This window comes from Micrasema longulum, unplaced genomic scaffold, assembly GCF_059751315.1.
Source record: "Micrasema longulum isolate JH-2025_06_02 unplaced genomic scaffold, ASM5975131v1 h1tg001315l, whole genome shotgun sequence".
NCBI lineage: Eukaryota > Metazoa > Arthropoda > Insecta > Trichoptera > Brachycentridae > Micrasema > Micrasema longulum.
Window position 1 is genome coordinate 58,435 of NW_028278502.1, and position 18,030 is coordinate 76,464.

General features: G+C 31.7%; 2 protein-coding genes and 1 long non-coding RNA gene across 3 annotated transcripts; 1 reads left to right on the top strand and 2 right to left on the bottom strand.

Moving 5' to 3' along the window:
• The first annotated feature begins 44 nt into the window (after positions 1–44).
• RpL21 (ribosomal protein L21) lies at positions 45–2,019 on the top strand. The gene is made up of 2 exons (XM_088234992.1): positions 45–435; positions 1,625–2,019. Exons 1-2 carry the CDS (start codon positions 307–309, stop codon positions 1,973–1,975), a joined length of 480 nt encoding a protein of 159 aa, XP_088091118.1. The 5' UTR covers positions 45–306; the 3' UTR covers positions 1,976–2,019.
• A 1,199-nt stretch (positions 2,020–3,218) lies between these two features.
• Positions 3,219–10,874, bottom strand: Usp12-46 (Ubiquitin-specific protease 12/46). Its single transcript, XM_088234995.1, has 7 exons — positions 10,799–10,874; positions 10,523–10,603; positions 10,163–10,379; positions 8,702–8,782; positions 7,732–8,165; positions 6,265–6,408; positions 3,219–5,635 (listed from the first exon to the last, which is right to left on the bottom strand). The coding sequence occupies exons 1-7, from the start codon at positions 10,799–10,801 to the stop codon at positions 5,528–5,530; spliced, it is 1,068 nt and encodes a 355-aa protein (XP_088091121.1). The 5' UTR covers positions 10,802–10,874; the 3' UTR covers positions 3,219–5,527.
• Positions 10,875–12,536: 1,662 nt separating this feature from the next.
• LOC148275943 (uncharacterized) lies at positions 12,537–18,023 on the bottom strand. Its single transcript, XR_015823916.1, has 3 exons — positions 16,230–18,023; positions 16,020–16,143; positions 12,537–15,305 (listed from the first exon to the last, which is right to left on the bottom strand). It is a non-coding gene; the product is annotated as an uncharacterized LOC148275943 (long non-coding RNA).
• Positions 18,024–18,030: the final 7 nt, after the last annotated feature.

Sequence of the window (18,030 nt, forward strand, 5' to 3'; positions counted from 1 at the left end):
ACCATAGACATTTTTTTCTTAGTGGCAGCATTGTTTCCTTTTCTAACCTCTTTTTTTCAAGACGTTTACCGAGGTGGGTGCTGTTACAATTTTCTTGACTTATCAGCTATTTTCGCTCAATTTTTCGGTTTAACACTGTGTTCCATTACGTTTCGGTCAAACTTCGAATGATTTTACGACAATTTGTTTATTTGTTTCACGTATCGGTGACATTTTTGACTTCAAATGTCAAATAATTACATTTTACACCACGTGTCGCCATTGTGAATTTTATAATCGAATGATTTTTTATTTTCAGAGTAAAAAATGACGAATTCCAAGGGTTATCGTCGCGGAACCAGGGATCTTTTCTCCCGAAAATTCCGTACTCATGGAGTTATTCCACTTTCAACGTATATGAAAATATACAAAGTCGGTGACATTGTTGACATCAGAGTGAGTTTTTTTTCCCTATTGTCAGAAGCTTTTATTTTATACCTTTTCCCGCCTCACAAAAATTTACAAAATATTTTTTAAAGTACATTCTGTATCTCAAAAACATTCAACTGTAACTCCTACAAAATTTAAGTGATTCTCTTTCTAATCTGTCAGTATTCTGTACCTATTGGTAAACCAGTATAATTTAACAGAATAGTTTTTCTCGAGAATGATTCAATATGAATTAACTTATATTGGCAGGTTTTGATGAATAAATTATACTTGTGCAATAAATTTTTGTAAGAAATATCAATTAAGATCCTAAGTTGGTTTGCGCTTTTGGAAAAACTCTTCAGTGTAAATTTTACTAATTTCTTAAGTCTTAACTTATAGTAATTTGTAGTTAAAAATCCCTCAAATGTTTGTTCGTCCTTTATTTAGAAATTATATTTGTTAGAACTTTGTTACATGGAAATTAATTTGACTAAAGTTTAACTTTAGGGCCAGTTTGTAGCGTAACTAATCAGTTAAATAATGGTTAAATGTAACCTGGTTTCGGCCAGTTAAATGCATTACGATTTATTTTCTTCACTGCCGATGCCATACTTGACACCGACAGATATTTTGACACATTCTAATTTGATCTCTTAATTTGCGATATGTGATTATTTATCATATATTAATTACCATTCTCATATTTTTTTACATTCCATTCTATTAGATATGGGATAGAATGGAATGGCACATGGGATATTTGTTTATAAAACCGGCCCTTAAAATATCAACAATTTATTAGTTATTCAAGTATCACACAATTAATGTAATTGAAATCAGTAATTAAGGGTCATCAACATTCCATATTCACTTCCTAGTTAGAGTGTACGGTGTCCACAAATAGTCACGTTTTGAATTGTCGACAAACTACCAGCAGTGGAAATTCAGGACTATAGAACCTAATACCTCGTAAAGTAGGCAAGCGTAGTTAAGGCATTCAGAAGGCATCCACAGTATGTGGTCAATTGTATCGTCTCCGCTTGATGACAGTTGTCACCCGAAATTGCTGCTAATATCTTATTTTGAAGTATGCAGGAGCAGAAGGATGTTTTGCTTCATCAATAATCCAAAAATTCATGCTGAAGAAATTGCTCGCATTTCTTTAAATTACTGTTTTTTTGTAATCTGTTTCATATATTTTTTTTTTATTCAGGGAAATGGTGCAGTTCAAAAGGGTATGCCTTTCAAGGCCTACCATGGAAAGACCGGGCGAGTGTTCAACGTCACACAACGCGCTCTCGGCGTCATTGTGAACAAGCGAGTTCGTGGAAACATCCTCCCCAAGAGAATCAACATTCGCATTGAGCATGTGAAGCACTCCAAGTGCCGACAGGATTTCCTCACCCGAGTGAAGAAGAACCTCGAACTCCAGCGCATGAGCCGAGAGAAGAAGATCAAGTTCAGCTTGAGGAGGCAACCCAAGCAACCGAGGCCCGCACACGTTGTCAGTGGCAAGATGGGAACCATCGTCCTTGCTCCCATCCCATACGAGTGCATTGCCTAAGTTTTTAATCTATAATAAATAAAAAAAAAACCTTTAAAAAATCATTTATTTTTTACTGAATCCTATACACCTTTTATCAATACAGGTAACCCTCCTACAACATGGTAGAGAGATTCCTGCAAAATGACATGTTATGTGAAACCACGAGACTCAGAGCCAGTACAAAAAGGGGGCCAGGTTCTTAGAAAATTCTAATCAGTTTTTTGTAATTGAAAATTTAATTTTAAAAAAATTGTGTTGGAACAGAAAAAAAAATAGCTTTTTCTAAAGTTTAAATCTTGATTTAATGGTTTTCTTCCTCACCGCTGCTCGTTACAACTAAACCTGAATGTTTTTTCTGTTGAAGATATCATTTTCACAATTTGAATCTTTTTCATCCTATGCGCTCTCCTCTCTAGAAAGTGACAAATTCTAATATGCCAACAATTTCATATGATTTGCAGTTCGTTTGTATTTCAACTGACTGTTGCTAAATCTTTTTCCAACATGCGTTCAATGTCAGATGATTTCAGTTCTTTCAATGATAAGAAAAATATTTTGATACAGCACTTGATTGAAAATTACTTCCAAGCTCTATCATCTTTAAATGCTTTTTGGTTTTCTCTTAAATATTTTAAATTGTTTACAACTACCATGTGAATAATTCTGGTATTCTTTATCTTGTTTTTCTGATTATTTATACTTAATATGGTTATATCGCTCGCCCAATCGAGCTGGAATAAAACAATATTATCAATACTGCGTTTTTTTATTTATTTAAGGGTATCTTGTGGTGCAAAAAATAACAAATTCTTCCTATTGAAACTATTAAATATTTAAAAAAATATATTTAATAGTTTCAAATGATGTAAAAAAATGCGGTTAAAACATTGTATCTTAGCAACAACTGCTATACCTAAAATGGAATTACAATATTCTTATTTTCCACATCTGCTCTTAAGTGGAGCATGTGGTCATCACCAGACACCTCCAGGAGACCCTACTGCCAGCCAACACTTTCGCCTTCTCCTACGTCCATTCGTTCCGCTGAAAGATCGCCATTGACGGCCTTCCAGGCAATTTTCAATATGAAACAAATAATGTTACTGTTTTATATTAAAAATGCTCTGATTACCATTGTTCATTTATAGACTGGAAAATTATGATTATTTACACTGAACGAAACTTTATCAGAGAGGAAACTTTAACTTTTCAAATAAGTTAAGACCAATAAAAAGGAATATGGTTAAATAAAATATTTGTGTATTATTAGTACATAATATTTATTACATATTAAAGATTTTTCTATTTACAAACAATAATAAAATGTCATAATATTATAAGATTTTAACAAATCAATAACAGTACGTTTCAATATAATAACATAGTTTTTACATAATTATTTGTAGGGTTCTTTTTTAATAAATTTATTACGAGACGCAAACGGTAATTATATTAATGTTTTCCTAAAAAAAGTCTTCACATCACAAATAATTAACATTTAAGCTTTTTTAATTAGGTGGAGGTGGGACAATCACAGTATATAAAATTTCTGATAATAAAATGACTGCTTTACAAATGAAAAAATAAATAGATATAATGTTTTAGTTAGAAATAAAATATGCAATATAAAACACATTCCAGTTTATCTTGATTTGAAAAGACTTTCTAGTATTGAAATGACACGTTATATTATGGATCCATCCCACCCAAGTTGTCTCCTATCGCCAACCTATGTTTGTATGCATGAATGTAGGTTGTTTCGTTGGAGTAAAATATTACATTTAACCAGATATGAACTTGTTCGTTGCATCAATAGACTGAAAAATCAACATTCACTTTAAAAGATAAATAATGGAAACTGTGACCTCGCTAATATATTCACTCAATTGTATACATTTATTAATTAAAATGTTTATTTGTTAAATGCTAGTGCAATTGACATGTTTAAATAGAAACTAAGCTTATTTCAGTATATCTGTAAAAAATACAATCCCTGCGTATGAATGTGATAGATTGTACATTTTAACTAAAGTATTGTGAATTTTTTTATCACTACAGCGGAGAACTCGGTGTTGGTAATAATTATTTAAATAACATAATATTTTTTACTTCATTTAATAATTATCCATTGTTTATTTTATTATGTTTCAAATGCATTCTGAATAATAACATTGTAAGGAACTCTGCATGTACATAATAAGTCTTCACATTAGGTCCTGAATTATTGCAATTGAATATAAAAATTTAAAAAGCGAATATCAAAAAAGAAAAAAGATTTTAATAAAAATATTAGTAAAATTCCTTGGTTAATTTATATTATTTTGTCTTATTTGACCGAGCGCTTTCGCCGAAGAAGAAATTTTCAGGACTGATATTTTTATCAAAATTATTAACTATAGTTTTATCAAGAAGTACCTACAAAAACATCAATATTATGTTTGAAAAATTGCCCGTTTCTTCCGCATATAATTGTAATGCGGAATGGATTAATGAAATAAGTAAATTAAAATGTTTTGAAAGTAAAACAATGACCTATTTCTATAGTGTGGTATTTTAAATAAATGTACTTTTGAGTTATTGGCAATATCAATGTTGTACGCTGCTTTTGATTCACTATAAAAACAATTAAAATATTACATTGCTTAGCAGTTAAAAAAAACAAAATTACTAATTGCAGTAAAATGCACATCCTTTAAGTTCCATAAGCTTTTTGAAACGTCTTACTATAAAAATAGAACATCCAATCTCCATTTTTTTTATTGCCTGTGAGTATACATTTACATTTGGCAAAAATTATGATTAAAAATTTGCTGGATACGAAAATAAAAATAGTATTTACATATTTATTTTTAAATTTGGCCTAACTCGATGCTTACTTGGTTGGTTATCTATCAATTATATTGTGTACATTTTAAAACATGATTCCAAGGATAAATATAAAAAAAAACTAGTTTAAAGAAATACTCAACAATAAAAACTATCTACTCCCCAATTTGAAGGCTTATCTAGGTGATTTCTAGTTATATAAAAGCAATTATTTATCTAATAACAAGAAAAACAAACAGTGCGTGATTAATTAAAAAAAACAACTTGTTTATCATAATAATGTATCTAAAATGCATATAAATAAAATCTATTTAAAGGCGACATTTAATAAAAAAATATCCAAAATTCTTTGTATTGTAATACATAATAATATATGAATACCAGTACAAAAAACTGCAGACTTCAAACGATTTTTACGACAATACTATATAATTATACACACATATTCGATTGTTTCAAATAAATTATATTAACAATAATAAATTTTAGATCCACATTGATTGTAGAAATAATACGGTGGGTAAATATTTTAACGGAATGACATTTCTACGCTAGCCAGGTAATTTAAATAATATTGTTGCAATAGTAATTTTCAGTTCTCAATATTGAGTAACCAAAGGAATGACTGACGCTAAATCTAAAATAATAAAATCAGAGATATTGTTACAAACATTCTGCTTTGTAACTTTTTGGTGCAAATGCACTATGTAACTTTTTGGTGACCTAATATACAAAGTCATTATATCAAACACAATCTCTTGACTGATAAAATAATATGTATCCAGTTTCTGAAGATTTTTGTATATCTGATGTCAAACCATAAAAATCTTCTATTGTTGAAGCATCAATTTTCTGGAAAAAAAAAAATTTTAAAATCATTAAAATTTATCAAAAAGAAAATGCTTATAATTCTCTCTATGATCATATATCTGTGCTATCATGGAAAAGGCGCACAAGTTGGGTTTTTTTTTTGAAAAATTATTGACAACGTTGACAATTTGCTGGAGATGTTCTGTGGCGTCTAAAATATTGACAGTGTCATCAGCACATTTTATGTTGTTATGCTTTGCCATTTATCTTTATTCCCATGTATGCAGTCTTGTCTAACATCCTTCAAGATTTTGATATTTTCAGTGGTGAGATCATTAAATCGTGACACGTACAAAAAATTTAACATTTTAAATACACATATTATGTATCTATCTTTATCATTTTACCAAACTTAATTAACTCCTGTTTGACCATAGTGAGAAAAATCTAATACTTTCGTTAACAACTAGGAGGGAAACATGACATAACAAGTGAAAATAAAGACGGGATTTTAAAAATCTGAATACTAAACAAATTATAAGTTTTAAAAAAAAAAGTTTTTTAGAAAGAGTACAATAGTAAAACGGTAAGCTTTTTCACTCTTAATTTTCACAACAAGATTTGCAATTGATTATGATCGCATTTTTCCCAATAAAATTTATTTTACTTACATCTACCATATCATCATCGAATAACAGCCAGAAGCCATGACTCTTCACTATACTGATATAATGGCCTCTATTGGGACCAGAACCGCAATGGATGACCACAGCTACCAGGTCATATAGTCTATCTGGGTTTACCGCATCATCAGACTGAAAGTTTAAAATATAAATTTTATATATTCATATAAGTATAAATTCTTTGCATTTGTAAAAAGAGCGTAGTTTTCATGTACATTATTATTATTATTATGGATAACTTATATAGCACCATTTTCGTAATAAAATACCTTAAGGGCGTATAATATCAAATGCCCATTTATGTATGTATGTAATGCATTTGTAGCCTGATCACAAATCTCAACACAACTGATCAGTAATAAAAACAATAAATTGATAACTTAATGCTGAGTAAATATAATACTTTGACAAAAAATTTAATAAATTAATGATTATATTGTTTAATTTATTGCTATTATATTGTATTCAGGAAAAAATAATTGTTATGAAATTCTTGCATAATTTCATTGAAATCAGCTTTATTTCGATAAGCACAAGATATATATAAGAAAATAAATAAATATTGAAAAAAACCAAGCTGATTTCTAAATATATATGAATATCATTAAGTGTAAAACAATTTGAAAGATAAACTTGAACAGTATGTATATTGAAGAATTTTGCTGACTGAGACGAGTCACCGGAGTTTAAATTCAAATTGATTAAGTAATATTATTTTTGTATAGTTCAACACAATTCTGGATACAAAGCATTCAAGTTTTTTAGTGAACGTTCTTCATGAAAGTTCATTGTAATATATTATATACATAAAAGATGAGTGATACTTAAACCCAATGTAGAATTAGTTCAGTTAACACATATTTATTACATGTTTTAATACTTTACTTTTCAGACGTCCTAATTGAGAGTCATTAGGTTCACCGGGATGAAATAATCAAGAACCTGATAAAATAAGAGTCACAACAATATATGTCAACAATATTTTGAGTTTGTCCAAATTTTTGTAGACAAGGACTGGGATTCAACTCCCTGGGGAGCTGTTTATATTAACATATTACAACAGAGATAAAGAACATTTAAGAAAAGGTAATATAGAAGTCTAGGCATCTACAGGGCATATGATCTGTCAATGGCTGGTTTAATAAAATAAAAAAAATGAACTCATTAAATTAACATATTTATAAACTCTTGTATTTACCCTGTAACACTTTGTAAAAGGGCCCTTCAGACAAAAATCATCAAATTCAATAACAATTTATCATTTTGAATTCTCTACATAGGCTCACTGTTTTCGTATAAATTTATTTAGTTTTATAATAAAAATATCAATCTTGAAGATGTTGCGAAAGCGATGAAACCGGTCATCGCTGGTTATTCCAAAATTTTGGATTTAAATATGACTCCCTTTTATTTTTATAATAAAAGTAAAAAAATATGTCATTGAATTGTACTTACGGTATTAAATAATCTAAGTTCTAATGGAAATACTACTCGGTGAGAAACTTTAATGTGCCTATTATACTGTTCCATATACTTGAATCGTTTTAAGTGTAGCGCCAGAATCATAGGAAGTTTTTTAACTCTCATCCGTTTCTGAGCTTCTTGATAACTGCTGCAGTGGTCACATTTGAACTTGTTTTCACTGCACAATGTCTCAGTATTACTGAAACATCTCAGGCAATGTGTTATGCTAGTATTGAGATCGACGTCGACTTGGAGATCGAAAAAATCTTCATCTTTGCTGCTGACTGTTTCGCAGTTAAGACAGCGAGTCTCGCTGGTGAGGATTCCTTGGAAAATTTCGTGTACCCAGGTGGGCTCGTGACTTGTACTACTACTACTGTCTCCGGAACCTGGCTTCGGTTTGCACGGATTTTGATTCCGCTCCGCTAAATAAAGATAAAGTTTCATTAATGATACAGGAAGTTGATATAATTAGTAATAGTCATATAATTAGTAATTTTAGAAATACAAAACTTTAAAAATCACAGCGCTGATAAAACGATAAACAATCATTTTTTTTAAATCACTAAACTACCTCCTTATATAATAATGAATTACTGCAGAAATGGAATTAAATTCTATATGGTCTAATTGAAAAAAACAACATATCCATATTGTCGAGATTGTAGAACAACGACACATGTAATTTTCTTAAATTTTACGTGAGCCTGGTTAAATTCTTTTAAAACATTTTATGTCATAATTTGATAAGTAAAGTAAATCTTTCGGTACTCGTATTAGTTATGTATACATATTTTTTTTAAACCTGAAATATAAAGCCTTTTCAAGATATAAGTCAATGTTGCATTTTTCGCACACCCGTCGTTGTTCTACGATCCAGACGATATATGTTTGTCACTGTAATTTAAGTTTTACTAAAGATTATAATAAGTGAAAGCAGATGAAACAAAGATTAACTCACCTAAAATTATCTCATTGATATGATTAATTAGAAAATTTAAAAACTCATGGGCATCTTGCTGTAGATAATTATCAAACTCCTCTGTAAAAGTAAATAAGTATGATTAGTTACATTGCTAAATAACATTTTATACACAATATTCATTCAATACTACATATTCACAAATAAAATAAATATAAATCAAATTTGTTTTTAACTACTTATTTACTATTTTTTCTACTGGCCGGTTTCAAAGCTACACAAGCTTCTTTACCAAGGTTAATTATACCTTGATAAAGAAAGCTTTGAAACCGGTTGGCAGAAAAAATAAAATATAACTGGTTAAAAAAAAAGCTGTCTTATACTTATTTTTTTATAATATAGGATAACCACAAAGTTCATGCTTCAAATATGATTTTTCTATTTACGGATACTGTCGGCCTCGCAGTGTAATGGTCAGCGCATTTGCCTACCAGGCAAGAGGTCTCGGGTTGAATTCCCGATGTGGTTGATGTGAAATATTATTTAAAAGGGTGTTTTTACACTAGAATATTTCATGGTCCCTAGACTGGTACCTGAAGCGTAAGACTGATCACCTTACCTTCATGTAGCAAAAATGATCAAGATACGCTGCGATTGATGCACCAATGCAGTGCCCTATGCACCATTAGATGCGGAAAGGGAATGATACTGATGATGATTTATAGATAGCTAGAACCTATGCAACAATATTTTGAGTATGTCCAAATACTTGTAGACAGGGTGAATTTCCTCCCTAGGGTATTGTTCAGATCTAAATTTGTTGCAACAGAGAGAAAACGTTTTTGAGAAGGGAATATGGAAGTCTAGGCATTTACAGGGCTTATGGCCTGTCATTGGCTGGTGTTGCCTAGTAGGTGAATCGGTTTAGCCGTATGAGTCTCACCCACATGATAAAGGTTTCAGCTTGTTTACTTCACAAAAGACAACAGATGGACGAGTTGAGGAAATGTGGATGTTTAAACATAGGCAGAATGGTGAATGTTACAGTGTGTAAAGTGGTCACTTAAGCCGTCCAACGGCAGGTCATAAGCCCTGTATATGCCTAGCCTTCCATATTGTCTTCTCAAAAATGTTTTCCCTCTCTGTTACAACAAATTAAGAACCTATGCACTTTGTAGCTGCAAGACGTTTCGTAAACTGATAAGTTGAAACTCGTATAAGTACATAATAAGTTCAATTAACATTATTAGAGAGGTTAAATCCCCACCATCCACGTTCTTTGTAGTAGCATGAGGTGTTTATATGTAGCCTTTCCATGTGAAGCACAATCAAGATGTTTTTTTGCAAAAAAATATCGTGTTTTTGCTCTAAGAAGTACAGAAGAAAATACTTATTTTTATATACTTGGTCAGGAACTAAGACTTGCTGAATGTGATATTAAAATAAAAAAAGGAAAACACGCAACCAATAATTACGTAAAATAAATTATTAAGTTCATACCTTTTTCTTTTCTCAATCGGGCGATGAATTTTTTTGGAGCAATTGACCCAACCTTTTTCTTTTGAGTAGCAATACTATAAAATAAATCAGCTAAACAGGAGAGAAGAGTCTCTTTAGTTCTTTTGTTTTTGGCTTTGTATTCTAATACTTTATCTCTAAATGGCCGACAGAAATACAATGCTTGAAGAACTGAATTACTATAGCAGGTATTACCGAACTGGAAATTACAAAAAACATATTTTTAAAAATGTATATAAGAACGCTAATTGCATTAAATATAAGGAAATCATATTATGACAGGTGCAAAATTGTCGATGTAACTATAATAAAATTATACATATATATGTAATCTCTACTCACGTTAACTAATCCGAAGTAGTGCTCATTCGGAGGAAATTGATCAGATCCTATATCCCGCTCGAGTTGTGATATATTTCCACCCTGAAACAATCGAGAAACATTTGAAAAATATTTGCAGGCACAAGTAGCAATATTTTTAAAATAAAATTGATGGGTTTACAAAATTCCTTGCGACAGACTTCAATAAAAATAAATCAAATTATGTTGAATAATATCAAAATGCTATCTTAAACATGATTGATTCTTATAATAAAAAAATAAAACGCATATTTTTACCATTTTGGGTTAATATCATTATAGCTCAAATCCCTGACATTTTGACAAGTAAAATTCATAGAAAAGACGAAATGAGTAAAAAAGAATCGAGACCACAGACAGGTGACAAGACTGCGTAGATATGAATTTATTTGGTTTATGATATTCTTCTTCTTCTTAGTTTTTTTTTTGGCTTTTTCACCCCTAACTGGGGTGCTCTAGCCAGTGTCAAGTTTGAGATTGACTTATTTAAATATTTACACATGTATTAGTACTATACATACAAGTTAGTGTGTTAGTATTTAATATTGCATACACTTTACATAATATATATCTTATTTACAACTTAATACCATTTAGAACTACACATTTACATAAAATTTTAAATACTTGTTTATTGGGTGGGGGACAAAATATTGAAAATATTAGTAGGGAATGGGACCATATGGGAATATCTATCTTGACGACCGAATAAGGTTGAATGTACACCGGGGCTGTAGATGGCTTTCAACTCCGAATGTGAGTATAATATTTTGGGGCGTATATAGAAACGTTAAATGGAAAACGATAAAGGGGAAGAAGGTCTTTAGGGTTGATGTTAAATTCAAAAGATTTGTAAAAATTAAAACTGTTGACTAGTAAAGGGGGCGGTTTATGGGACCAAAAGGATGATGATGTCACTCAGTCAGAGAGAAATTTTACTTTTTTGATAAGTAGGTTACTTTTTTGGACGGAGCGTTTTAGCAAAAACCTATCCACCAAATATTGGCTTCTCATTCCAAGTAGGGCATCAGAAGCCTCTACCTGTAAAGCGTTAATTGAAGAGGACTTCATTGCTCCGATGATTAGTCTTAGACTTTGGGATTGGATCCGGTCTAGTCTTTGGAGATTCTTTTTTGAACACTATTCTAAAAGGAACGAGGCATAATCGAGATGGGTCCGGATATACGCAGTGTAAAAAATTCTCTGTATAAAAGGGTGGCTCCCCCACCATACTCGCGAGACTGCTCTTAACGTATTCAATCCGGCTTGACACTTGTTTACTATATGGTTTATGTATGAATTCCATGTAAGATGAGTGTTCAAAATTACTCCCAAGAACTTAATCTGGGTCGTAAACGAAAGTATCTTGGGTTTATGATATATATTTTTTTAATAAATAGAATAAAATCATAAATATTAAAATTCACATTAGCATTGTGAATTAATAATGAAATTAAATAATGTAAGCATTATCAAACAATGCAGAAGAAAAAAGTCACTAATCCTTTAGGAAGCGTTATCAACCTCCCTCCCACCTTTCACCTCCTCGCTTAGATTTTTTTTTCCACCCATGTGAGTCTTAAGGAAGGTGAAAAGATGAAAATCAGAAGGCGCTAAATTAGGGAAGAATGCTGGGTGGCTCAAAATGTCCCAACCAAACAAGTTCAAACGCGCCTTGGTAGCATTAGCCGTGTGCGAGCGGACGTTGTCGTGCAACAAACACACTCCCTTTGTCAACATTCCCCTCCGTTTGTTTTGAATTGCTCTTTTGAGCTTTTGTAGTAAGCAATAATTTCTGCGAAATTATTAGAGGTTTTAAGATGGATGCTGCACAACCTCCCCAGTCAGCTATTCCATAACTCACAGTGAATTGAAGCGAAAAATGTGCGCGCAACGACTGTATATTAGATAAAACAGATGTTTTGACCAAGTTTGTTTTTATTGTAGGGTGTTATTTAAAATGTATGATGACAAATAAAAATAATAAAAACCAAACTAAAGAGAAATATTTTATTTGAAAATGTTCATACATCATTACAATATTATTAAAACAATAAATTGGCTTCTATTAATAAATATAAGAAATAAATCTTCCTATGGAAATAACAAGCTATTAAATTAGTTTATTTATTAAATGTATTACATTTTATGAATGTATTACATGACATGAAATTTGACATTACTATCGTGAAAAAATATAATGTATTTTTCTTAAATATAAATACCGATAAGTGTTTACAAACATTAAAATACTATAACCACAGGCGGCTACCAAAATTACTAGTAGTGCATTTCTTTAATTTTGTCAACTTTTATGTTAAGTTAAATAAGATAAGTCTTAACATGACTTGGTTAATGAGCAATAAGAATATGTGCGATGATAGCCAACATATTGGAGCCAGATCCGAACGCTAAATCCGCTATTGTTTTTGTTTGTATACATTTGTATAAAACAGTTGCATTAACATTTTACGCACATTATACATATAAATCACCAATATACTGCCAGTACGCATGATCAAAGTGACATTACAAACGAACTTCGTATTTGCGCATATGCTGGCATTATACGAAGTATGTGTACTGACTTATCTCTTTAACGCATGATTCACTGGTGTGGAGCATAGTCTATCTCGCTCAGGCCACAGTTTTACCAGATCTGGTATTTTTCATACAAATTCAGGGTAAAAGTTTTTGCAAAACAGAATGCGCCAATGACAATTGCACATGCATATATAAGATTAAAAAACCATCCACTAGAGTCGATCTCGCTAGATCTTTTGGCGTTAGTATTGAATAGTCTTACACTTAAATAGCGAATGCTGAATCGAAATTAACAATGTTGTCACAGATTGGTTTGGGGTCACCACCGGAGTTCATCAAGGTTGCGTCCTTGCATCATTCCTTTTTATAAGGACTTCATCCGAAGGAAGTAAATTCCACTAGATCAAGGAATATCCATCAAATACATGTTACTCTACATTCTGTGACCTCAAGTCAAATCTCTATTCTGATGTTACCATTTTATGTGTGTTTTTAGTAAACATATTATATTAATTATAAAAGAAGTTAACATTAATTAACAATACCTCTTTATGAATATCGCTAGCCCAAAGCCACATAAGATAAACCTGAAATTTAATGTTTTCAAATAATAAATACTGAGGTTAGATATTCATCTTTCTTCATTCCCTTTCCGCACTTAATGGTGCATAGGGCATTGCATTGGTTCACCAATCGCAGCAATCTTGATCATTTTTGTTACATAAAGGTAAGATGATCAGTCTTAAGCTTCAGGTGCCAGTCTGGGTATTATAAAACATTCTAGTGTTAAAACACCGTTTTAAAAAAATAATACTTTCACATCAACCATATCGGGAATCGAACCCGAGACCTCTTGCATGGCACGCAAATGCGCTGACCACTACACCTCGAGGCAGATAGTATTCATAATCTACTCCTAATAATTTAATTCCGTTAGACCCTTTGCAAATGTAGAAGTCCAATTATCTCAGAATTTGTTTTTCAGAGATAGCTCATTGTTGCTTTGAGCTAGCGATATGTATGTAAAAGTAAGGTTCTTTAGCTTTATTTTTGTAAAACTCTTTTAGAAAAGTTTTTTTTAAAGATTAAAAGAAAAACTAACGTTTTTTAAAGTGAAAATGATCTGTTGTTGTGAAATAAAAAATATAAGGACCTTATTTTAACTTTAGTTTAGTTGATGTTTTTAAACATTAATTAACTTTGCTCCTCAATTCACAAACAAATAAAAACAATTACAATAATCACAGCCCAATTACAAATAATGGCTTTATGCAGCATGTATTCAGAATACATAATGTCTATTGGTAAAGATATTAAAAAAACGGTAATCCTTATCTGGTAAATTTGGAATGCTATACATGAACTATACATTTTTTTTATTAGTGTACAATAAACATGAAATAATTTCTATACAAAATGAATTTAGGACGCCTCCTTACGAGGAAAACTAGTATAGAAACATAACCAGGACGGAATGCAATACATTCCCTAGCCGAACCATAGGATTTGAAATGTTTAATGTTTTCTGACATTACTTTTATAAAAAGAAAGATTCAAACTTAAATAATAAACATTGATAAAATGAATTATAAGATAACAGCTCGCGTAGCAAGACTGAAGTGGCAATGGGCAGGACACATTGCGAGACAAGACCTCGCAAGATGGACCGCTAAAATTTTAAGATGGAGACCTTGGGAGAATAAGAGAGGCGTCGGAAGACCTCGAAAAAGCGGTGCACAGGGCACTGCATTTGTTAACCAAATGCGGCGTAATTTGTCATCTTTCAGATGAAGGTAAGGTGATCAGACTTACACTTCAAGTGACGGTCCAGGAACAATGATATTTCAGTTTAAAAACTTTTAAAATTCAATATTTTACAACCACCCTGCCAGGAATCAAACCTGGGACCTCAAGAATGGTAGGCGAACACATCGACCACTACTCAATAAGGTGGACTTATCTCCACTCGATTTCCTTATTCAGGATTTTTATCTGAGAACAACATCGAGTCGAAAACACTCGTCCAGGGTTCTGGTTCTATTTCAATCACAGATCTGTATTCTTCATCTGCCTGGAAAGAATAATTCAAGATACACTAAATAAATTGCAAATTTGTAATAAGAATTACGGGAACTTATTCAGTTGGTGATTGGTTCATTGAAGATTTGATAGTTTGTTTGGACTTCAATCCTCGAGCTGCAAGTCCTTTCGCAGAAATAACCTGAACAAAATAAAAAAAAAATTAATGAATAATATGTTTGGTTAAGGTTTTTCAATCTTTTTGAATATGCGACCCCTCTATGAGAAAAAAAAATCTGACGACTCCCCCAGGGCCACGATTACAAATGCTATCTTCACCCGTACAAATTAAGATGGTATAACTTTTTAACTATCCCTATCTACCTCGGTATGATGAATTTCGATATACCAACCTGTCGAAAGAAAGATAAGACTTTTGATAAAAAATAAAAAGGTTAAACTCCAATTATCCGGATTAATGAGTGCCTGACGTTATACGGATATCCAGAAATCTGGGTAATTGGATTACCCGTTAAATTAAGGCAATTTTTTAAAAGAAAATGCAAAATTTACTCTAAGATCACTTTTATATTGCTTTTGAAATAATACAGCGAATTGGAATCACATTAAAATTTACTTAAACATCTCCAGAAAAATTCATTTCTTTGACCAAGGATTGTTATTATAATGTCTTCTTTAATCCGGATAATTGGAGTTATACTGTTTGTTCAGAGTGGAATTTTTCACTGTGAGCTCAATTAACTTGGTTTAATTCAAAAGGTAATTGACTATATTAGACATTTTAATCCTCTGAAGTGTGGGAATAATTCTACAGTACCACTAAAAACATTTGAGGCAGACTAATGCAATAGAAGCATAAGCCTATATTTAGGGCTTATAAATTACTGCTACTTACATAAGACTTGTTCAGTTTACTCTCATCCAACGCTTTATAATTCTGGACATCCGCCGATTGGTTAACAAACTTCCAATTACAAGAAAGTGTACATGGTTCAAAACCGACGTAATTTTTTAATAACCTGTAAGATAAGTAACACAGTTATTGTACTAGAGGGTTCATTAGAATTGGCTGCAAATATAAGTTCTTAGAAATAATATGACTCACATATTAATGCTCACTATTGCTGAAGATTGATTGGAACATTCGATCGCCCCCAAATGAGCAAATTTGAGGATGATCGCACCACTTGGATTCTGGGTAGCGGCAATATGCCCAAGGGCAGGAATATTTGTGCATACAAACCACACTTGTTTAGGTGGCTCACTGACAGTTTCTTTTTCTTCATCATCAGAATCGAATATCTCCACAATTTCAAATTTATTTGGCATGAAAATAATGTCCTCATCATAATTCTTATCATACTGATCTTCTGACATTGGTGTTGCCTTACTTTTGGAATCGCCTTTTCCCTCTTCAGTATGTACTTTTTTAGGTGAATTAAAAATTTCAGATTTTTTATTCGAAAGTTTAATTTTCAGAGAATCCTTTTTTTGACTAATTATTGTGCTATGACTCTTCAGCATTTTTTCAACATTAGTAGAATTAGATTTTATCTGAACAGTTTCGTTTGATGCAGTAGAATTTGTTAACAAAGTTGACATATTTGTTGCAGTCTGGTTAAATTTTGCGGCAATAATGCATTTATTGAACTTTTTATTTAATGGTATTTTGGTAGCCTTTGACACAGATTTAACGCCAATTTCACTCCCAGATTTAATTGAGATTTCAGGTACTATGTTATCTAAACTCTTCACAGCTGGTTTCAAATTGTTATGTATTTTAACTGTCGAAGTGATATTTGATGTAGCATTCGTAACAGCAGTGGCTACAGGAAATGCAGCAGATACAATGGAAGGTGCAGTGGATACTATATGAGAAACAAATTTATCTGTCGCTTCAGAACTTTTGTCTGATAACTTCAAGTTATGAGTATTAGAGACTGGAACTTTCGAAGCAGCAGACTGTAAAGGACACATTCCCATAGTAGGAGATAAACTGTCAGGATGAGCTGTAGTGGATTTTAAGTACTTTTGTTGGGTTGATGGTTCGAGGACAACAATAGTGTTGGTTTTCTTAGATGCTTGAAGAACATCTTCTGAATTAGATTGTTTGATTTCTCTATTGCAGACAATTATATGTGGTTTATCAAGAGCCTTTGTCCACGTTCCATATGTTCTTTTTACAGGGCATTGACCTTTTAGCAAAATTTTTAAATCCATTTTTTCATCCAGTCTGTATGGACCTAAAAAGACTTCCTTCATACGATTTCCAGGCAGTGCATAAATACCGAAAGTTGGTAGATCAGATTTTTTACCAACAGGAAATTTACATGTTTTTTTAGTTTTTTCTGCAAGGGCCATAGCTTCAGTGACTTCTTGAAGAGTAACTTGAAAATTCTTACCGGTCACAGATATTTTGGTAAAGTCATTTTCTATACGTAAAAGAAGCCATCTATATTTTGGGTCTTTTGCAACCAAAGGCGCTGTAACCGTAGAAGGAAGTTTCACGAGCTTTCAGAAGATAGCTTTATAGTTTGAATATTTTTTGGAACATTGGATTGTTTAGTGAAATCACTGGGTACTTTTATATTAGGTGGCTTAGGCATACCGCCAGGTAGCTTTTGTACAGTATCATGTAATTTTGTGGGGCTACCAGATGTGCCATTAGCTAAATTAGTAGCCGGATCTTTAATCAAATCTTTAGAACTAGCAGATAGGGGTTTAACATTTGGGGCAGTAGTGGATGTAATAGAAGTAGACGTCAAAAGTGTACTAGATAGTACAACATCAGCTGTAGAAAGTAAAGCAATATTTGGAATAATAGGTAAGGTATCTAAAGAAACATTATTTTCCAAATCCTTAGAGATCTCTTCAGAGATTAGGTTTTCAGGGTTTTTTAATATCCA

Excerpts from the sequence above, each read along its gene's own strand:
- RpL21 (XM_088234992.1), top strand. The coding sequence starts at position 307 with ATGACGAATTCCAAGGGTTATCGTCGCGGAACCAGGGATCTTTTCTCC. Across the intron at positions 436-1,624 it reads GTGACATTGTTGACATCAGA|GGAAATGGTGCAGTTCAAAA; the intron begins GTGAGTTTTTTT and ends TTTTTTATTCAG.
- Usp12-46 (XM_088234995.1), bottom strand. Across the intron at positions 10,380-10,522 it reads ACTACTTCGGATTAGTTAAC|TTCGGTAATACCTGCTATAG; the intron begins GTGAGTAGAGAT and ends TGTAATTTCCAG. Across the intron at positions 8,166-8,701 it reads TATCAATGAGATAATTTTAG|CGGAGCGGAATCAAAATCCG; the intron begins GTGAGTTAATCT and ends ATCTTTATTTAG.